The 22,064-nt window shown below is 44.9% G+C and overlaps 2 protein-coding genes across 3 annotated transcripts; one reads left to right on the top strand and one right to left on the bottom strand.

Moving 5' to 3' along the window:
• Positions 1-867: 867 nt before the first annotated feature.
• On the top strand, positions 868-20,666 carry LOC123999084 (myosin light chain kinase, smooth muscle-like). Of its 2 annotated transcripts, XM_046304466.1 has the most exons (17): positions 868-1,185; positions 4,606-4,761; positions 5,318-5,470; positions 5,707-5,880; positions 7,626-7,670; positions 9,160-9,284; positions 9,414-9,567; positions 9,656-9,973; positions 10,377-10,476; positions 17,209-17,412; positions 17,582-17,799; positions 18,102-18,225; positions 18,478-18,630; positions 18,749-18,878; positions 19,001-19,088; positions 19,458-19,598; positions 19,917-20,666. In XM_046304466.1, the coding sequence occupies exons 1-17, from the start codon at positions 1,011-1,013 to the stop codon at positions 20,120-20,122; spliced, it is 2,664 nt and encodes an 887-aa protein (XP_046160422.1). In that variant the 5' UTR covers positions 868-1,010; the 3' UTR covers positions 20,123-20,666. The 2 variants fall into 2 exon arrangements, with proteins under 2 accessions (XP_046160422.1, XP_046160423.1); XM_046304467.1 differs by lacking the exon at positions 5,707-5,880 and having other exon boundaries at positions 869-1,185.
• LOC123999085 (complement C1q-like protein 2) lies at positions 20,465-22,045 on the bottom strand. Its single transcript, XM_046304469.1, has 3 exons — positions 21,604-22,045; positions 21,293-21,433; positions 20,465-21,213 (listed from the first exon to the last, which is right to left on the bottom strand). The coding sequence occupies exons 1-3, from the start codon at positions 21,893-21,895 to the stop codon at positions 20,927-20,929; spliced, it is 720 nt and encodes a 239-aa protein (XP_046160425.1). The 5' UTR covers positions 21,896-22,045; the 3' UTR covers positions 20,465-20,926.
• Positions 22,046-22,064: the final 19 nt, after the last annotated feature.

The raw sequence follows: 22,064 nt of genomic DNA on the forward strand, positions 1-22,064 counted from the left end.
TAGTGAGTGAATGATCTACCATAGTGGTACCTGAAATCGGGGCAGTGAAACACAAATGCTCTGTGTGTGAGAGGGATGCAGAGGCATTAAGCTAGGCATTAATAAGTAACTCTATCCGTAAAGGTATCAACAGTTCAGTGAACAGTTTCAATAACTATGATAGACAGACATCTAGTGTATTTGTCGGTGCCAGTGCAGAACAGTGCTTCACAAGACTGGAACACGAGACTTACTGTCGTCAGGTTGACATACTGTGCTGTAGTTTACTGGCTTACTGTGCTGTGTGAGAGAACTGACTAGACCTAGATCTACATAGGTCATTCTACTATTACCAGGGATGCGCATAGTAACAGTGTCTGTACAGTAAAGCCTCCTCTCTACTGAGCCTGAGGGAAGGGAACGCACCCACAGAGCTGCTGGTTGCTGCAGTAGCAGCCACTCGTTCTACGGTCTGTGTTACCATGGACACGGCTCACTGTGGAAAGATTTCTTGTGGCTGTCTCTCTCTCTGGGATTTATGTTAACTGTTATGGGGGTGTGGCTGTTGTGTTCAGTGCTCTCACCTACCGGTGTGAAACTATACATACAGTACGTAACGTAGATGTCACACATCCAAAGTTCAGTCTCTACACTGATAAGTGAGCACTCAAACAGTAAGACAGGTGAATGTGAACAAATCAAACACTTGACAAAGCAACCTTTGGCTGGGTTTGTATATGGATAATCTCTCTCTTTCTGTGTGTGTGTGTGTGTGTTTCTATTAGCTGTGGGGTTAGTGAGCATAGGGGGTGGGTGGGTGTGAGAAGGGGATAGAGATACACAGACACACTTATAGGGACAAAGTGAAAGGGAGAAAGAGAGTCTCCTCCCTCATGCCCCTCTCTCTAACTATGACTGATCTATGAGATGGCTGTGAGTGTGAGAGAGCAACAGTGACCGAGAGAGTGAGAGGATGTTTGATAAGTGGCTTGGGAAATGACTGTTTAAGTTTGTGCGTTGAATGCAGAGACATGGTGGAGCCGGACATGAGCAGTGACAGCAGCTCCGAGAAGCGCTATGTATCAACCCTCAGGATGTACATCGGACCCACCAACACTTCCCCTGGGCAGGGAAAAAACATCCTGGCAGCCAGTATCACTTCTGCTACTGCCACTAGGACTGAGGTAGACACAGCCTCTAGTACAGGTAAGTGTGTGTGTGTGTGTGTGTGTGTGTGTGTGTGTGTGTGTGTGTGTGTGTGTGTGTGTGTGTGTGTGTGTGTGTGTGTGTGTGTGTGTGTGTGTGTGTGTGTGTGGTCAGTGCGTACTGTCTGTCAGCGTGTAATGGTATAGTGCGTGGTGGTGATGGGGGGTATAGGAGATTAACTATTGCCATTGCTTTCTAGTTGTTCAGGTCAACATTGTAATAGACAAGTTAGAACAGACATTTATCCCAGAGGCTGAATGAACCCGAACCACGCACCATGACAAAGCATTTCGCTTTCATTTTCAGACAGTATATTTGCTTGTTTTACATGGCAATGATATTTATTGGTTTTGTTTCTGCTTACCAGTTTGATATTGTAGATGTTAATATCTTGTATTAGTGTTTGGACTCTGTACTTCTTGAGTACTGGCTTTTGTTTTGTTGTTGCTTATAGTTACAGTGCAAAACGTCCACTGCCATCCACCAAACAAAATATTTGAACATTTATGGCGTGTACTTCCTTGTACGTGCACCACCAAAGCATGTAGTGTTTCATGTATTTTCAGATTTTCCCTAATTTGCCTTTATTTAACTAGGCAAGTCAGTTAAGAACAAATTCTTAGTTTCAATAACTGCCTTGTTCAGTGATAGAATGACAGATTTGTAGGGGGATAACATTTTTTTTACATTCATGGATGATGTGACAATCACAGCTAAGTCAGTTCTAGAAGGCAGATGGATTTTGGAGGATCTGGAAGAGCTCACCAAATGGTCCAGGATGGAGTTCAAGTCTGAAAAGGGTAAGTGTCCAGGAACGGTATCGATTCAAGATTGGAGAGGAGACCATCCCCATCGTCAGGATGGTTATGGTCCTGGGGAAGTGCTAAAGTTCTCTGGTCTAGAGGCACCAAGATAGCCCACCTCGAGCCTGGGGAAGTGTGAAGAGCCTGGGGAAGAAAGTGTGAAGGGCCCGGGGAAGGAAGTGTGAAGAGCCTGGGGAAGGAAGTGTGAAGAGCCGGGGGAAGGAAGTGTGAAGAGCCCGGGGAAGGAAGTGTGAAGAGCCCGGGAAGGAAGTGTGAAGAGCCCGGGGAAGGAAGTGTGAAGAGCCTGGGGAAGGAAGTGTGAAGAGCCTGAGGAAGGAAGTGTGAAGAGCCTGGGGAAGGAAGTGTGAAGAGCCCGGGGAAGTGTGAAGAGCCCGGGGAAGTGGTACAGTCCCAAGCTCAATGACAAAGAGAGTGTGAAGGAGATGCTCTTGCAAGCTGACACGTGGATGGCATCTCTGAAGAAGAGCGGCCTGCCAGGCAAGTTTAAGGCATGTGGCTACCAACACAGGGTACTTCCCAGACTCCTCTGGCCACTGCTTGCCTATGAGGTACCTCTTTCAACAGTGGAGGCACTAGAGAGGAAAATTAACAACTTCCTCAGGAGATGGCTGGCAGTCTCATGAAGCTACTCCTTCATCTGCCTGTACAGCACAGACAGCAAGCTGCAGCTGCCAATACATTTTTTTTGTAAATGAGTACAAGGCAACAAAAGCACGTCAGGCTATGATGCTGCGGGACAGCAAGGATGAGAGGGTTTGCCAGGCAGCGATCGAAGTCAGGAAAAAACAGGGCAGCTGGACATGATGGAAGAGCGTGCAAGAGAGGGCACTCACCTGGCAAGACATCTGGAACACGGAAGGGCAGCGGATTACGTTTCTGCTTTTCTCTGTGTATGATGTGTTGCCCACACCAACAAACCTCCACACATGGGGGTTGACAGAGAGCCCCAGCTGCACACTATGTGGATGACCAGCCAACCTGGAGCACGTGTCCTCTTGACAAGCAGCTCTGACCAATGGAAAGTTCAGGTGTCAGCATTACCAAATACTGACTCGGGACTGGCCGCGGGACTGGCCGCGGGAATGGAGCAGGAAAGGAGAAAGCCTAAACAACTCAACCAGGGCCCCTATTTCATCCACTTCCTCAGGCCAGGAAACATCGCAGCAAAGGGAACAAGGACCAAAGGGGTCCTTGACACAGCAGGTGACTGGGAGATGTGGGCCAACTTCAAGAAGCAGCTCCGGTTCCCAGAGAAGATAGCCAGCACAATCCTCAGACCAGATATCGTTCTCTGGTCTAGAGGACCAAGCAGGTGGTCCTCATCGAGCTCACAGTGCCCTGGGTGGAGAGGATAGAGGAGGCGCATGAGTGGAAGCTTGAGAAATACCAGTCCCTCATCTTTAAGTCAGAAGAATGGATGGAGAGCCTGGAATCTACCAATTGAGGTCGGCTGCAGGAGCGTCGCAGGCCAATCACTCTAGAGACGCCAGGGGGTGCTCAGCATTGACGGAGTGGCAAGGGAGAAGCTAGTGGCTGACGTCAGCAAGCAGACAGTGTCTGCATCTGGCTGAAGATTAAAGCCAGGGATCAATGTTAAGATGAAAATAAAGATATGTATTGTTGCATAACAAACAGATTTACAATTTAGATACTGTGAGATGTTTTAGTGCCAAGATGTTGGCTGTGTGCTACTGCTGTCTTTATACTAATTTGGTGGTCTGGTGGAGAAACACAGAGGAAGGGTCTCAGTGTTTCTGTTGCACGTGTTTTGGTTCAGGCTTATTTTCCCAATATACATGTGTGGGTTTGGGCTATTTGTGTCTGTGTTGTAGACAATATAGTAGGTGTCACGGTATGCTGGAGTCTTTCCTGTAACAGGGAGAGCTGATAAATACTCTGCTAGATGAGAGATGTGGTTTTAACACATTAGAGCAGAGGAAGACCAGAAACATAAAAGCAGCGATAAGGAAACATTGTCAGCAATGCAAGATGACAGGCCAGGCTGAACACCCCGCTGTTAGTGCCGGCAGGCTGACCAAAAGTGTTTTAGCAGTTGTTTTCCCCCAGGGTGAGAAAACAGAGTGGCCAAATTCCACCCAAATTAGTAGGTCTACTGGTATCAAAGTGCTATAGTACATGTACAAATTACCTGTACCGCCGCACATTGACTCAGTACCGGTACCCCCTGTATATAGCCTCATTATTGTCATTTTAGTGTGTTAATTTTGATTATTTTTTACTTTAGTTTATTTGGTAAATATTTTTCTTAACTCTTCTTGAACTACACAGTTGGTTAAGGGCTTGTAAAGTAAGCATTTCACGGTAAGGTCTACACTTGTTGTATGTGATAAAGTGTGATTTGAGTGTTGATTGATTCATTTCAGAGCACATACACAAAGATGTTACATGTACGTGTGGTTGTTTCGCGTGCCAAACAGAGCGATAGGAGCCTGCTTATCAGGCTGTCATAGAACAGATGGCCCGCTGTATGAATTTCAAATGTGCTTATGTTACTCTCTGTCCCCTGACCCCTGACCCCTGTCCCATTCACCCCCTGTTACCCTGTCTCTCACCCCACCTGCACCATCTCATCCAGGGGACAGCTGCCACACACCAACCCCCCTCAGAAGTCTGGATCCACCCCTGTTCACAGAGCCTTTGGAGGACTGCTCGGCAGATGAAGGAAGTGACATCACACTCCGAGGGGTTATCACAGGAAGTCAGCCAATCAGTGTGTCCTGGCTGCACAATGGTGAGCTGATGACAGGCCTTATTCTACATGTCCTGCACAATTTGGCTCTGTGCCATTAGAATTCAACTTTATGAATTTGACTTGGAATTGGAATAGAAAATGTCTTCATTAAAATCAATGTCCACTGTGACATTTTATATCCATTGCCAAATGTACTTGAACGCCCAAACAACAAGGTAAATAAAAAGCTCATTTGCGTCACTCTGCTGCCCATGTTGCGAATTAGTACTACCTTGTGATGTTTTGTAAGTCGCTCTGGATAAGAGCGTCTGCTAAATGACTTAAATGTAAATGTAAATATCACCACTTTAGAAGGGTAAGAAACTACTTCCAAGTGATACTGCTCACACTCCTCCGTTAACACCTTAAGTAAATGTTAAGACAGTGGGTGTTCTCCCTCACACATACTCAGTTTCCTTTTCTATGCCGGTCTCTCTCGTTCACATTCACACTCTCTGATACGAACAGACACACACCCTGAAGCTGAGGACCAGTGTCAGTGGCCTGAGCTCTGAGAGAGTTTCATGTTGCTGTATATGGGTGTTCCCGTGGGCAGGTGAGGCAGTGTTTTTTGGGAAGCCCCTCTTCGATGGCAGTGAGGCCAGGCTGGTGGTGAGGGAATGCCTACCTGAGGACGCGGGCGCCTACACCTGTGTGGCAGAGAACCGAGCGGGCAAGACCTCCAGCAGCTCAGCTGTGTGTGTGAGAGGTAAGACGACACACACACACACACAATGCTGAAGTGTGCTCAGATCACTGGCGTACCACACGCAGATCAGTGAAACTGCAGTATGCCACTGGCTTTTTGCATGGACACCAACAACACAAAGGGTTAACTGCACTGCAGTAAGAGTTTAGATTCTGATGTTGTGTTTTTTCCGCCCCTTTTGTCCCTTCTGTTACGGGATACGAAACTGAAATTGTCCCCTGATGGAAACAACGCAGACTTTAAGACTATCTGTGGAGCCCTGAACGTAACTTCACACACTTCCCCTCCCCTCAACATTATGGAGAACAGAGGCTCAAAGTTACTACTGTCATCCAACAATGACAGTGTCTTCACACAGTCCAGCTCCCCAATAAGCTCTAACACCCCGAGCCCAGGTGGACCCCGAAAAGGTGAAACATTATAGACTATCTCTTATTCCCTGAGTGTACAAAACATTAGGAACACCTTCCTAAAATTGAGTTGCACCCGCTTTTGCTCTCAGAACAGCCTCAATTTGTTGGGTCATGGACTCTACAAGGTTTTGAAAGCATTCCACAGGGATGCTGGCCCATGTTGACTAAAATGTTTCCCACAGTTGTCAAGTTAACTGGATGTCCTTTGGGTGGTGGACCATTCTTGATACACACAGGAAACTGTTGATCGTGAAAAACCCAGCAGTGTTGCAGTTCTTGACACATTCAAACCGGTGCCCTGGCACCTACTACCGTACCCCGTTCAAAGGCACTCAAATATTTTGTCTTGCCCATTCACCCTTTGAATGGCACACATACACAATCCATGTCTCAATTGTCTCAACGCTTAAAAATCCTCTTTACCTGTCTCCTCCCCTTCATCTACACGGATTGAAGTGGATTTAACACGTGGCATCAATAAGGGATCATAGCTTTCACCTGGATTCACCTGGTCAGTCTGTCATGAAAAGAGCAGGTGTTTTTAATGTTTTGGACACTCAGTGTACATCTATTTCATGTTGTATACAACTCTTTAAAGCAGGCAAAGTTATTTCTGCAAAAATGCTACATTTACTTTACTATTTACTATTTACTATTTACTACATTTACTTTACTATTTACTATTTACTATTTCTAAAGACATGAATATGCTTTCTGTCCAACACACTATGGTTTATTATGGATACCTGGTTATTTTCTCTTCATTCAGATGAACCAAATCAGTCATACTTGGCATGAATCACTTCAACCAATCAATGCTTAGTTCAACAACAGTGTCTGCATGGAAGTCTCATCCAGCCTTTGTACTGTTTCCCTTGTCGTGTATTACAACGCTGCTTTGGTTTGCTCTCTCACTGCTCTCTCACTGCTCTCTGTCCAGCACCACGTTGGGAAAGACACAGTCTACTGTAGCATAGTTAAACCTAGAGACAGTGGGTGTGTCAAATACCCATGCTAGCGTACTACAAACTACAACCGCATACTCATTTCAACTCATGTGTTTGACAACAGCTGATAATCAGATACATTGATCTGCTGTACCAAAATGAACGATGGACAAGCGTCAACGCAATCGCGCATTAGATGACGAAATTTCACATACTATTTAGTATGCTGGTATTCAGACAATTTTGTGAACAAAAACTGTAATGGTTAATTTACTACGTGAGGCATATATGATCGAATATATCGGAGTTGTTCCTGTTGTCATAGAGATAAAGGCCTCATCATGGATATAACCCATTTTAGCATGGACGTTGCCATTGAGGGCTTCCACCATTTTAAATTAGTCAACTGGGTGGAGATTCCTATGAGTTGAGAGCAATCAGCCAATGATGGAGGAAATGGACTACTTTAAAATGGGGAAGCCCATGCTGTCACAGACACTACAATGGCACAGATAAAAAATATGAGCCCTCTATTTATCTCTATGGCCTGGTGTTCACACGTGTATCTGCCCTCTCATTGGCTAGAATGGTCCGACCTGATCTTGCTTCTTCCTGCCTGCCTTCCATATTTGAGGACATGTATTTCCATTGTTAGAGCTTTCACTCGAATATCTTGTCAATATAATAGACCATCTTTGTTTATGGTCCAGAGAGAGCTTAGCCACGCCCTCCCCCACCCCTATCACTAACTACCTGCACCTGTGATCTCATCTCACATCACCTCGGTTCCACCAGTCTCCACAGAAGTCACGCCAAAGAAGAGAGCCAGCTCGGGGACAGGTAAGATACACACTAGTCTCTCCCTCTCTCTCTCCATTCATCTGTGAACAAGCCAAGAGCTGCACCTGTCTCTCTTTCAATGCATTTATTCTGTATAACATTTCCAGTTGTTGTCCTTGCTTTCATCTTTTGTGTTTTTATCAACCCACAGCATTTGAATCAAATTGTCGTCCAGCCTCAGATACTAGAGCTACACATTTAGTTTTCCCCTTTGTACTCCTCTGTATTGTCAGTGTGTATTGTGCTGCTGTAGTGAGGGACTTTGCTATGGGTAAGGCTAGAGTGTTATTGTGTATGAATTGGGTAAGGCTAGAGTGTTATTGTGTATGAACTGTGTAAGGCTAGAGTGTTATTGTGTATGAACTGTGTAAGGCTAGAGTGTTATTGTGTATGAACTGGGTAAGGCTAGAGTGTTATTGTGTATGAACTGGGTAAGGCTAGAGTGTTATTGTGTATGAACTGGGTAAGTGCTAGAGTGTTATTGTGTATGAACTGGGTAAGGCTAGAGTGTTATTGTGTATGAACTGGGTAAGGCTAGAGTGTTATTGTGTATGAACTGGGTAAGGCTAGAGTGTTATTGTGTATGAACTGGGTAAGGCTAGAGTGTTATTGTGTATGAACTGGGTAAGGCTAGAGTGTTATTGTGTATGAACTGGGTAAGGCTAGAGTGTTATTGTGTATGAACTGGGTAAGGCTAGAGTGTTATTGTGTATGAACTGGGTAAGGCTAGAGTGTTATTGTGTATGAACTGGGTAAGGCTAGAGTGTTATTGTGTATGAACTGGGTAAGGCTAGAGTGTTATTGTGTATGAACTGGGTAAGGCTAGAGTGTTATTGTGTATGAACTGGGTAAGGCTAGAGTGTTATTGTGTATGAACTGGGTAAGGCTAGAGTGTTATTGTGTATGAACTGGGTAAGGCTAGAGTGTTATTGTGTATGAACTGGGTAAGGCTAGAGTGTTATTCTGTATGAACTGGGTAAGGGTGTTACCAGGTAGAACCATAAAAGGATGTGTAGTTCATGTGGGCCACCAGTTGCCCATCCCTAACTTAATTGCATCCTTTTGTGTAGATAATGTGTAACTTTGTCAATAGTTAGTGTAGGTTTACATCGTTCAGTGGATAGCCCAGAAGCTGATTTGTCATAACTTAATGTATGCTGGATGTCCAGTCTTATCAGTTGCCTCTAATCTGTGTGTAAGAAAGAGGAGTTGTTTAGAAGTAGGCCAGTAAATAAATGTATTTAATATTTTAAAATAGATGGGCATCAGTTGAATGCCTGCAGACCCGCACACATAAACACACAAACACAACAGTCGTACAAGCAAACAGACCCACCATACACACACAATGACACTTACATGTACAAAAACAAATGCAGTTCTCACACATAATTATTTGTTTACAAAACATTATTAACTATTGTGGCCCCTTGAGGCCTCTAGTGGACACTAGTCAAAACTCAGAAGTTTGTTTTACCCTGTCTTTCAGTCTCGTTGCACTTTAAGGATCCCCCATCCCACATTGAGGCACGGCTAGGAGAGACAGCCCGTCTGACGTGTGTGTTCTGTGGAATTCCCCCTGTGGTGTCCTGCTGGATACGAAATAAAGAACCGGTACCAATATTATTGTATTTTGTTTGAAATAATATTTTCTAACGAGTAAACAAATATCACTAGCCTTTTCATAGCGTTCTGAGCGTGTGAGTGTATAGTTTGTCTATTTTTGTCTAACTCACTCTGTAGGTTGTAGATGGGTCTGAGTTGTGGGTAGAGAGCAGTGATCAGAGCACTACGTTGGTGATAGCAGAGCCAGGACCTGAGCATTCAGGACGCTACACCGTTGTAGTACGAGACCGCAAGAACTCGGCGCATCACACCCTCACTCTTGCTGTCATAGGTAAATTACCCTTGCAAAACATTTCTGTGCTTTGTGTGTTTTTGTGCAGAACCTGTTTGTAACCTGTACCGTGTCTTCCTGGTCCTAGAGCGGCCCCAGTCCCCAGCTTCCAGCCCTGTGGTGTCTCTCCTCTCTGTCTCTCCTCTCTGTTTGGTCCTGTCCTGGTCTGGGCCCTGCTACGACGGAGGCAGTGCTGTCCTGGGCTACGTGGTGGAGGTGAGGAGAAAAGGCCCCGCTGAGTCTGGGGACTGGAGTGAGCTCACAGCCCATTGCAAGAGTACTTCTTACAAGGTGCGCTCTGGGCTTGAGCCTCAGGGGGAGTACTGCTTCCGGGTGAGGGCCTACAACGTGGTGGGGGTGAGCGAGCCCAGTGAGGAGTCTCAGCTTATCAAGATGGAGCAGATAGGTGAGCCATGTTGGTGTCTAGTTGATTGGTTCCAGCAGGAGTCGTATACTGTGAACTTCATGTGTGGCTGTATACCGTGTGGCTCAGTTGGTAGAGCATGGTGCTTGCAATGCCAGGGTTGTGGGTTTGATTCCCACTGGGGACCAGTACAGGAAAAAGTATCCACTCACTACTGTAAGTCGTTCTGGTTAAAAGCGTTTGCTAAATAATTCAAATGTGAAATCTTAATCTATCTTATTTATCACATGGACTTCATGCCATCAGCTGCAGAGAGGAACACATTTCAACAAGATTTTTCAACTCAATCTGTTTCCAGTAGATTTGTATCAATAGCGTGCATTGTTTGATGCGGCCTATCTGATGACTGACAGCTCGCATGTCCGTCTCTGTGTGTGATCTGTAGCTGAGCCACAAGAGGAGTCTCCTCGGACATATGAGGATGTCACCATCGACTCCACCCACAAGGTCACCGATCACTACAATATACTGGAGAAACTGGGAGTGTAAGTATCTCCCATGAAACAATACACAAAAAACCACACACGGGTAGGTTCATTGACATGAACAAAGATGTCTGTTCATCTACAGATAAGGGACACTCACTAACTGGTTTCATGCCAGCTCTTGGTTCATGCCAGCTCTTGTTCACAAGGTTTTTCAAGCAAAATAAAATGGTTCACTCCCCTCTGAAATGTCAAAGACATGGCTGATCTAGCCTTGACAAAAACACTTGTAGATTCAGTGTTTAGTCAACAGAGAGGGGAATATTGAGTCACAGAGCGTGGAGGAGAGAAGTGTTCAGACAGACGGCGCATAGAGGAGAGAAGTGTTCAGACAGAGAGCATAGAGGAGAGAAGTGTTCAGACAGACGGCGCATAGAGGAGAGAAGTGTTCAGACAGAGAGGAGAGAAGTGTTCAGACAGAGAGGAGAGAAGTGTTCAGACAGAGGAGAGAAGTGTTCAGACAGAGGAGAGAAGTGTTCAGACAGAGAGGAGAGAAGTGTTCAGACAGACGAGGAGAGAAGTGTTCAGACAGAGAGGAGAGAAGTGTTCAGACAGAGCATGTAGCAACCCTGATCCTCTCCATTTAGTCAGAAAAAGGGGCGTGCTTTAATTTTCTGACCCACTAACTCTACCATATCTTTTACATGTGTATGTATCTCTACTAACCTCTCCCTCCTCTGAACTTGTACAGTATGAAGGCAGAGAGTTGTCTCAGTGATTTAGTGGTTAGGACCATAGAATAGAATCTCTGAATTCTAGTACTGTAGTTAGGACACTGAGATTTCCCTGATCAGGAAGTCTCTGGTGAAAACCCCAGAGTTTTTCCTGGTCAGGTCACATGGTCAGGGATAACAGAGACAGCAACCCTTCCTTTACATTCCTGGCAGATCTAGGTCAAATCTCTATCTCAGCTCTCCAGATGGAGAAAGCTGTTCTGGAGCCATGATTATACAGACGGTTTGGCACCAATTACCGTTGCATTATGGTTCACAGGTCTGTGTGTCTATGTATGTCTAGAGCAGGGGTGGGCAAAATACAGATCTGGCCTGCGGGAGGTTTGAGTATTTATACATTTTTGGGGGAAATGATTATTGTAGATAAAAAACACTTCAGGCTACTGTAGAACGTCTAAAACTAGATCAAGTTGTAGAAATTATAATGGACCCATATATTTTGAAGTAACTGTCCTTCTTTTGGCCCTGCAAATGTATTTTGACAAACAAATCGGTTCTACACAAAATCTGTGTGGCCCTCTGTTGAATATTTAAATCCAGATGTGGCCCTCGAGACAATGTTTCCCCACACACACATTCATGTGATCATAGACTGAATCTGATTTGTATGGACAAAGGTGTCTTATCAATCCATTGCGTGGATGGCAATATTAATGCAAACTTGACTTGCTCTGTGTATGTGTAAAGCAGTTAAACTACTCTGTTGGCCATACTTAGTCTTCCGCTGCCACCTGTAGGGACAAAACCGTAAAAGCCACCGACACCAAAACAACTTTCAAATGTGCAGGCGGACCCTCCGCAGTGTGCTTAGTAAACCTTTTGATACCACTTCTACTTTTCAACTCCATAGGCTTGAATTGGAAGTATTTGGCTACGCTACTGTGTGGTTAGAGCGTTGGACTAGTAACCGAAGGGTTGCAAGTTCAAATCCCCGAGCTGACAAGGTACAAACCTGTCGTTCTGCCACTGAACAGGCAGTTAACCCACTGTTCCTAGGCCGTCATTGAACATAAGAATTTCTTCTTAACTGACTTGCCTAGTTAAATAAAGCTAATTATTTTTATTTTTTGAACCATTAAAACTATCAACACCAAAACAACTAACATTTGCAGTGATACTGTTGGTAAAAAAATAAGTTGACTACTTATACGTTTTACACTACCATAATATTGGCATGAATCCCAATGGATTTCAAGGGTAATAGACTTGAATGGGAACAATTACTACTAGTCCTCCACCATTTAAGATAGAAACACCATTCAAAGTGTAAAATGTGCAGACCGGTCTGGAATAGGTTGCTTGTATACTGACCACAACCACGCAACTACTGTCCACCGCTACAAACGCCACCCTGATGTTGACATGTGCAGACTGACTCTATTTAGATACCTTCAACACAACATTTTGCTATCATTCCTACGTCATACACTATAAAGCTTGTTGTAATCCCATTCATTTCAATGGCGGAATGCAGGCTTCACATTAAAAACTGAAATCAGTGACAACTTTTAGACAAAACATTGTGAGAGCTTAAAAACACTTTATATGCTCCCTCTACCCTACTATACCAGCCCACTATAACCTATTATAGTAACTCCACACCTACAGTCAATCCAAAATGGGTCACTATCACTAACCTGTAGCCTATGGAATAACCTATTACAACCATTATTACTACAGCTGCCACTACCACTTCTTTCAATACCATGAAAAACACCTAAAGAGGAGCAAGAGAACCACATTTTCTTCATTTGTGCCATGAAGAGGAGCAAGCAAACCTCACTCTTGATTTGTGCCATGAAGAGGAGCAAGCAAACCTCACTCTTGATTTGTGCCATGAAGAGGAGCAAGCAAACCTCACTCTTGATTTGTGCCATGAAGAGGAGCAAGCAAACCTCACTCTTGATTTGTGCCATGAAGAGGAGCAAGATTTGTGCAAACCTCACTCTTGATTTGTGCCATGAAGAGGAGCAAGCAAACCTCACTCTTGATTTGTGCATGAAGAGGAGCAAAAACCTCACTCTTGATTTGTGCCATGAAGAAGAGCAAGCAAACCTCACTCTTGATTTGTGCCATGAAGAGGAGCAAGCAAACCTCATTTGTGCTCTTGATTTGTGCCATGAAGAGGAGCAAGCAAACCTCACTCTTGATTTGTGCCATGAAGAGGAGCAAGCAAACCTCACTCTTGATTTGTGCCATGAAGAGGAGCAAGCAAACCTCACTCTTGATTTGTGCCATGAAGAGGAGCAAGCAAACCTCACTCTTGATTTGTGCCATGAAGAGGAGCAAGCAAACCTCACTCTTGATTTGTGCTATGGGACAATATGACATGTCTTCTCTGCCACCACCAGACCTCCCCTGGGGACATCGGACCACAATGTTGTCTACCTCAGGCCAGCCTACTGCCGGCTCCTGGAGAGGGAGTAACTCACAGTCAAAACTGTCCAGATCTGGAATGACAACAGTATCACTTGTCTCCAGGGTTGTTTTGACTGTACATTGTGGGAGGAATTTGGTCTCCAGGGGTGTTTTGACTGTACTATGTGGGTTGTTTTGAGGTATTTGAGGACAGCAGCTCTGATCTGGATGAACTCACAGAGGTTATTTCAGACTATGTAAACTTCTGTGTTGAGTCAGTTGTGCCTCCTAAAACCTGTAAAATTTTCCCTAACAACAAGCCTTGGGTATCAAAACATCTAAAAATCACTACTTGATAGGAAGAAGGCAGTTTATGATGAGGGTGATAGACAGGCTTTAAGAGATGTACAACGTGAGATCAAAAGACAGATACTGGTGGACAAGGAGGCAAACAAGCAAAGGGTGGAGAGGAGCCTCTCAGGAAACTCTAGGGTGGAGAGGAGCCTCTCCTCAGGAAACTCTAGGGTGGAGAGGAGCCTCTCCTCAGGAAACTCTAGGGTGGAGAGGAGCCTCTCCTCAGGAAACTCTAGGGTGGAGAGGAGCCTCTCCTCAGGAAACTCTAGGGTGGCCTGGCAAGGGATTAATCAGGCTGATGTTTTGACGTTGTTCAGGGAATGTAACACACGCAAAAGCCCAGGCCCAGACAAAATAAGTGAACATGTGTAAAGTACTGTGCTGAAGAATTGGCTGGTGTTTTTAGACATTTTCCAATCTTCGCTTGACCAGCAACATGTACCAGTATTGTGGAAAAACTAAATAATTATACCAATTCCTAAAGCATCTAATCCCTCTGTGCTGAATGACTACTGCCCTGTTGCCTTCACATCTTTAGAAATGAAATGCCTTGAGAAACCTTTGAAAAGTCATCATATTCTCAGCGTCACCGAGAAGTTGATTGATCCATTTCAGTTTGCATATCAGCCTAGCAGAGGAGTTTATGATGTCGTTCTTATTCTCCTCAACATGGTCTAGACATCTAGAAGCCAAATCCCATGTCAGGGTTCTGTTTGTTAACTTTTCCTCTGCCTTCAACACAATCCAGCCTTCCATTCTGGCACAGAGACTCATTCGGGACTTCTCCTTAGACGGGGGGCTGGTTTTGTGGCTGCTGGACTTCCTGAGCCAACCCTCACAGTGGGTCAAAATAAGTCCCCCATGTGTAGGATATACGCAACACCAACACAGGCTCTCCTGTACATCTTGTACACTAATAGTTGTACTAGTTCCCATCCTGACAGACACCTCGATAAGTTCGCTGATGACCCTACCTTGAGCAGCCTGTTGCATGATGACGTGGAACACCATGGCCCGGTCCTAGATGGCTTTGTAGAGTGGTGTGAGGAATCACACTTGGTCCTCAATACCAACAAGACCAAAGAGATGTACATAGACTTCAGGAAGTGTACAACACCTCCCTCTGCAACATCTATCAGAGGTCAGAATATAGAGATTGTAGAGGAATACACATACCTGGGTGTCCTTTTGGACAATAAGCTTCAGTGGAGTAAATGTACAGACCTGATCTACAGAAAGATCCAACAGAGACTGTACTTTCTCAAAGACCTGGGATCTTTTAATGTAGACTTCTATACTGACTCTGTTTAACAAGTCTTTCATTGAGAGCATTTTAACTATTTGTATTGTTTGTTGGTTTGGCAATGCCACTGTCAATCAGAGAAATGTGCTGAGAAGGATTATCACCACAACAAACAAGGTACTTGGGGTCACACAGACAGGCCTGGATGAGATCTTTAAGGTCAGGGCCCTCCAAGGCTCACAAAATAATTTTAGACCCAAGCCCCACCCCCTGTACCTGGACTTTGAACTACTCCCCTCTGGGCGCAGGTATAGGGCACCCCTCGGCAGGAAAAACAGAACTAGACAATCATTTGTAACAGGTGTGATATCCCTCTTAAATAGCTTGGGCTAATGTTCCTATCATCCCAGTAAGGCCAGCAGGCTTGTCTCTTTTTATTGGTACAGTTGAAGTTGGAAGTTTACATACACATTAGCCAAATACATTTAAACTCAGTTTTTCACAATTCCTGACATTTAATCCTAGTAAAAATTTCCTGTCTTAGGTCAGTTAGGATCACCACTTTATTTTAAGAATGTGAAATGTCAGAATAATAGTAGAGAGAATGATTTATTTCAGCTTTTAATTCTTTCATCACATTCCCAGTGAGTCAGAAGTTGACATACACTCAATTAGTATTTGGTAGCATTGCCTTTTAAATTGTTTAACTTGGATCAAATGTTTCAGGTAGCCTTCCACAAGCTTCCCACAATAAGTTGGGTGAATGTTGGTCCATTCCTCCTGACAGAGCTGGTGTAACTGAGTCAGGTTTGTAGGCCTCCTTGCTCGCACACACTTTTTCAGTTCTGCCCACAAAATGTCTATAGGATTGAGGTCAGGGCTTTGTGATGGCCACTCCAATACATTGACTTTGTTGTCCTTAAGCCATTTTGCCACAACTTTGGAAGTATGCTTGGGAGTCATTGTTCATTTGGAAGGCCCATTTGCGACCAAGTTTTAACTTCCTGACTGATGTCTTGAGCTGTTGTTTCAATATATCCACATAATTTTCCTCCCTCATGATGCAATCTATTTTGTGATGTGCACCAGTCCCTCCTGCAGCAAAGCACCACCACAACATGATGCTGCCACCCTCGTGCTTCACGGTAGGGATGGTGTTCTTCGGTTTGCAAGCCTCCCCCTTTTTCTTCCAAAAGTGGCCTTTCAGGTTATGTCGATATAGGACTCGTTTTACTGTGGATATAGATACTTTTGTACCTGTTTCCTCCAGCATCTTCACAAGGTCCTTTGCTGCTGTTCTGGGACTGATTTGCACTTTTTGCACCAAAGTACGTTCATCTCTAGGAGGCAGAACGTGTCTCCTTCCTGAGCGGTATGATGGCTGCGTGGTCCCATGGTGTTTATACTTGCGTACTATTGTTTGTACAGATGAATGTGGTACCTTCAGGCGTTTGGAAATTGCTCCCAAGGTTGAACCAGACTTGTGAAGGTGTACAATTTTTTTTCTGAGGTCTTGGCTGATTTCTTTTGATTTTCCCATGATGTCAAGCAAAGAGGCACAGAGTTCGAAGGAATGGCCTTGAAATGCATCTGCAGGTACACCTCCATTTGACTCAAATGATGTCAATTAGCCAATCAGATGCTTCTAAAGCCATGACATTTCTGGAATTTTCCAAGCTGTTTAAAGGCACAGTCAATTTAGTGTATGTAAACTTCTGAACCACTGGAATTGTGATACAGTGAGATAATCTGTCTGTAAACAATTGTTGGAAAAATGCACTAAATAGATGTCCTAACCGACTTGCCAAGACTATAGTTTGTTAATTAACCAGACATTTGTGGAGTGGTTGAAAAATCAGATTTAATGACTCCAGCCTAAGTTTATGTGAGCTTCTGTCTTTAACGGTATTTAACTGTTATCAAAGTTGTTTTTGTTATTTAAACACCACTTTAAACATGTACATGACACTGCAACAAAATACCCCCATGGGGACAATAAAGTCAGTAAAGTTAATGCCATCTCTCTCCTGTGACACTCCACAGGGGGAAGTTTGGCCAGGTGTTCAAACTCACTCACAAGCAGACGGGCCGTGTGTGTGCCGGAAAGTTCTACAAGGGCCGGCGGGTCAAGGAGAGGGAGGCGGCCCGTAAAGAGATGGAGCTGATGAACTTCCTGCACCACCCCAAACTGGTCCAGTGTCTGGGGGCCTATGATCTCAAGCCAGAGATGGTCATGGTCATGGAGTTGTAAGTATAGAATCTAGACAACAATCATTGACCACAATACATGGCATTGGAAGCCATGGAGCCCTGTAGAAGTAAATGCATGAGGTCCGCTGTCACTAATGTGAATTGAGTTGGATTGAATCAAGTTGAAAATACAACCATTATTGACCCTGTGATTGTTTGTGTGTAGCATTGCTGGAGGTGAGCTGTTTGAGCGTATAGTGGACGACAGCTTTGTGCACACAGAGCCGGCCAGTGTGCACTACATGCAGCAGATCGTGGAGGGGATCGGCTACATGCACCAGCAGAACATCATCCACCTGGACCTGAAGCCTGAAAACATAGTGTGTGTTGACCACACTGGCACGTGCATTAAGATCATTGACTTTGGCCTGGCCAGCAAGCTGGGTGAGTGTGGGGCTGGCTGAGGGACAGAGCCAAGGGTGTTGAATGGTGCTGCAGGTTTTGGAAGAATTGTTGGTTTGCATTGCGACACGTGGAAAATGAATGATGTCTGCCTCTTGTGTTCACTGTGATATATGGTTGTGCCTTAAATGGTACCCTATTACCTATATAGGAAGTAACTTTGGATCAGGGCCCATAGGGGCTGTGTTTTAAAAAGGTCCTGGTCAAAATTAGTGCACTATGTAGGGAATAGGGTGTCATTTGATACGCATCCTCATTACCCCGAGGTGTTGTCTGTCCTCCAGACCCCTCCACTCCCCTGAAGGTGATGCACGGGACACCAGAGTTTGTGGCTCCAGAGGTGATTGGCTATGAGCCTGTTAGCTTAGCCACAGACATGTGGAGCATTGGAGTCATCTGCTACATATTGTGAGTACTAATGCATTATTCTGTTTAATTCATTCTCAATTAGAGACATTCCTCTCTGCCTACAACAGGGCTTGACAAAATGTAGCTTTTCTACCACCTAGTGGCCATACATTGCTATTGCTCATATATATATTGTGTGTGTGTGTGTGTGTGTGTGTGTGTGTGTGTGTGTGTGTGTGTGTGTGTGTGTGTGTGTGTGTGTGTGTGTGTGTGTGTGTGTGTGTGTGTGTGTGTGTGTGTGTGTGTGTTCAGACTGAGTGGTGAGTCTCCCTTCCAGGGTAACAGTGAGGCAGAGACCCTGGCCTTGGTGACTGGTGCTCAGTGGGAGTTTGATGAGGAGAGCTTTGAAGAGATCACTGACCAGGCCAAAGACTTCATCAGCTCCCTGCTCAACAAGGAACCAAGGTCTGGGACAACACCATATTCCATATACCTGTACATGTATATATGTGTATGTTTCTGAGTGACTGTCTATGGATGAGCCTTGTCCATCCTCTAACCCTCTCGGTCTGTCCCTACCCAGGTGCAGGATATCCTGTGAGGAGGCTCTGGTCCACTCCTGGATAGCTGAGCCCATCTCAGCAGACCCCAGCACCACCAAGTGTCTCTCCAAGGAGAAGATGAAGAGGTACCTCGCCAAGCAGAAGTGGAAGGTAGGTAGTGGGTTCCCCACCAAGGTGACACGTTGTATTTTACTACATTTCAGTTCTTTAATTATTTCATCATCCCCCAATTGGTGTGAACTGACTGAAGCCTCTCTGTGTATCTCCTGTAGAAAACAGGGAAAGCCCTGCTGGCGCTGAAGAGGATGGCTCTGCTGTCTAAAGCCGATGGGCCTGGCTCTCCCACCACCCCTGCAGAAGGTGAGACCTCCCTCCAGACTTCCAAAAACCTGCCATACTCAATACAAAACCATGTCAGTTTCTCTTAACCCTACCATTCCTCATGTGATACACAGGGGTGCAACTTTTCATTCTGAAATGGCATTTTTGTCCCCCCCCCACCCCCACCACAGTTTTATAATTGTAATGTGATACAAAATCAGGCAGTGGTGTGCTTTAGGGCCACGCGGACCCACTTCTAAAACCAAAGTTGCGCCCCTAGTGATATGACCCTGTTAGACCTGTCAACCAGATGAGCGCTACGCATACCATTGGTTGACTTGTCCTCAGTCTGGCTGACCAGGCTATGACTGTGATGTGATCCTTGACCCTGTGTCTGACCCCTGACAGACAGCCCCCTGAGTCCTGAGGCAGAGCAGGCCCTGCAGTCTCTAGAGGTGAAACTCCAGGAGGGGCCCCAGTTCTCCCTGACCCTAACGGACCAGACTGCCTCCCAGGGCTCCACCGCCCGCCTCTCCTGTCACCTCACAGGTACCTACCTATACACTGCATTACACTACAAACAGCTTCCATCTCAAATGCTTTATGAAACATGTTTGGTTGACCGAATTACACCTTTTCACTGAGTTTCAGCTGGTGCTTGAAAAGATTTGAGATGCTTTGTTTTAAAGTTGGGCATTGATTAAGAGCTATCGTGCCTAACGAATTCCCTTGCTCAAGGCCACACAGCTGCATCCTGCTGTGAAATACATGTTAAGCTTTTCAAGTGTGTAACTGTTACATTCTATTTTCCTGAGCTCTTGTCATTGGATGTTTCCTCTCTCTCACCCCTCTGACCTTTCCTTTCAGGGTATCCTGACCCGGAGGTGGTGTGGTTGAGGGGGGAGGAGCCTCTGGAGGAGTCATCCCGGGTGCAGATAGAGTATGAAGAGGATGGGCTCTGCACCCTGGTCCTGGCCCAAGTAGTGCCAGAGGACTCTGATGTTTACACCTGTAGGGCCACCAACGACCAGGGGAAGGCATTGTGTTCAGCCAAACTCATAGTAAAGGAATAGGTTTGTTCAGAACTGTGAATACGTATTGAAACACAAACAAGCAGATGTGCAGATATTCAGACGCCCATGTTTGTGAAATGTCTTTCAAACGTTCCAGAAAATGTTGCATAGCGCTTGAACCACAACTCTGTACATTACGGCACTTGTGAAACAACTCTCTGATTTCCCATGGAAAACCCTCAAGTCCTGCTAGTTATTTTGGACATGCGGGTTTGAAAAGAATAATCCTGTGAATTAAGACTACTGTGAATAGTGTCTTAATAGTAAAGGAGTCTTTTTGCACCAAGTATGGTTGTTAAACATTTGCCAGATGTAAGTTTGATGCGCATGTATTGTAACTGCTTTGAATTTTGAATTATTTTTTATTTTTCTCAGTGAACCGTTACTGTACAAACATTTTATAGTTGCCTCTAAGACCAATGGCTTTTAATTTTGACAGTTCTGTCCACCAGATGACAGCATATTCTTTTGAAAAAGAGTTTTGTCTTGTGGTGGAACAGCAGCCTTGTGGAAAGTGTGACAATAAAAGACCGAAAGCATCTCATTTCACAGCATGCTACAGATGATTATTTTATGTCTACTAACTTAAGGGCAGGATTCAATCCATATCGCTGAAAATCTGCGTTGCGCGTGCTTGAAATTGAAACGTAATTTCCAATCGAGCCGGTTTGCTGTAAATGCAGTTGCCGCTGACATTTAAAAGACAACGCGGAACTTCTGCGAAACGGATTGAATACAACTCTTGTATAAAAATAAAATAACGTAATTTCAACCATTTTAGCTGTTGAAATATGTGTTCAATGTTTACATGGGGAAGAGCAGGAAGCCACTGAAGGTGTTGTAGTTCATGATGTCATCATGGACCAGCCTGGTAGCCTGTAACTCCACATAGACGTTATCTCCCACCTCCAGAGGAATGACCACTGCGTTGCTGCCACTGTCGTGCGCATCGGTTCCTACAGTGTCCCAGACAGACACCAGCCTCTGGCCATTCTTGGTCAAACACACCACAGAATTAGGAGGGGCGTTCAAGTTGTTCATCATCGTGAAATGGAAGTAGTACATTCCTTTGACCGTGGCAGTGAAGATACCTGTAGGGACATAGCTTTTAGTTTCTAAACACAGCGCCACACAACATGATGCAACACACAAACAGACAATATCTAGTACCTGTGGCAGGGTTGTAGGAGCTGCCGGTGTTTGAGAAGACCTTCTTGTACTGCAGGGGAATGGGAGTGGTGAAAGGTCCTGTGTTCCCAGGGGCATCGCCTGTCTGCCAGAGAGTTGCGGCGAAGGCCACCTGAGGCCGACCTGAGAGAGATACAGGATGGATGAGATGAGATTATATTGAACTGTCAGTTGTCATAATGTATTCAAAGATCAGAGGCTGTTAGAAAGTTGAATATAGGATAATCCCTATAATAGACAGAGAAGCAATGGGTGGATAGGAGGTTGGTGACATGTGAAAAGCGCTATATTACCTCCAGTTAGTCTCTTCAGCTCCTCCACTTCATTCTCATTCGTTTGTAACCGGGTCTCCATGAGTCTCAGGTTATCCCCCATAGTTCCCAGTTTCTCCCCCATGGCTCCTAGTTTCTCTCCTATAGAGATCAGTTCTTTCATCAGAGAACCAGTGTCAGATGGGCAGCATGCTTTCTGGTCCTCGTGGTCTCCCTGACCCTGTGTCCCAGACAGACAGCAGCATAGTGCCATCAAAAAGACTGCAAAACCCTTCATTCTCAAAGCCTTCTGAAACCTTTCCTGCAGCATCATTCTGTATTGTTTCTCAGCCCAGTCTTCCTCTTTATATTGTGCACTTGTCAAATATTGCACAAGATGCTGGAAAGTTTTGGGTGGTTAACAGAGAGGGAAAATACAGACTTGCGCAAAACAACAAACTCATGGACCTGCTTTGAAAAAAAAAATAGAGTAAAGAGGCAAT

Source organism: Oncorhynchus gorbuscha, linkage group LG16, assembly GCF_021184085.1.
Source record: "Oncorhynchus gorbuscha isolate QuinsamMale2020 ecotype Even-year linkage group LG16, OgorEven_v1.0, whole genome shotgun sequence".
In the NCBI taxonomy this organism is placed as follows: Eukaryota; Metazoa; Chordata; class Actinopteri; order Salmoniformes; family Salmonidae; genus Oncorhynchus; species Oncorhynchus gorbuscha.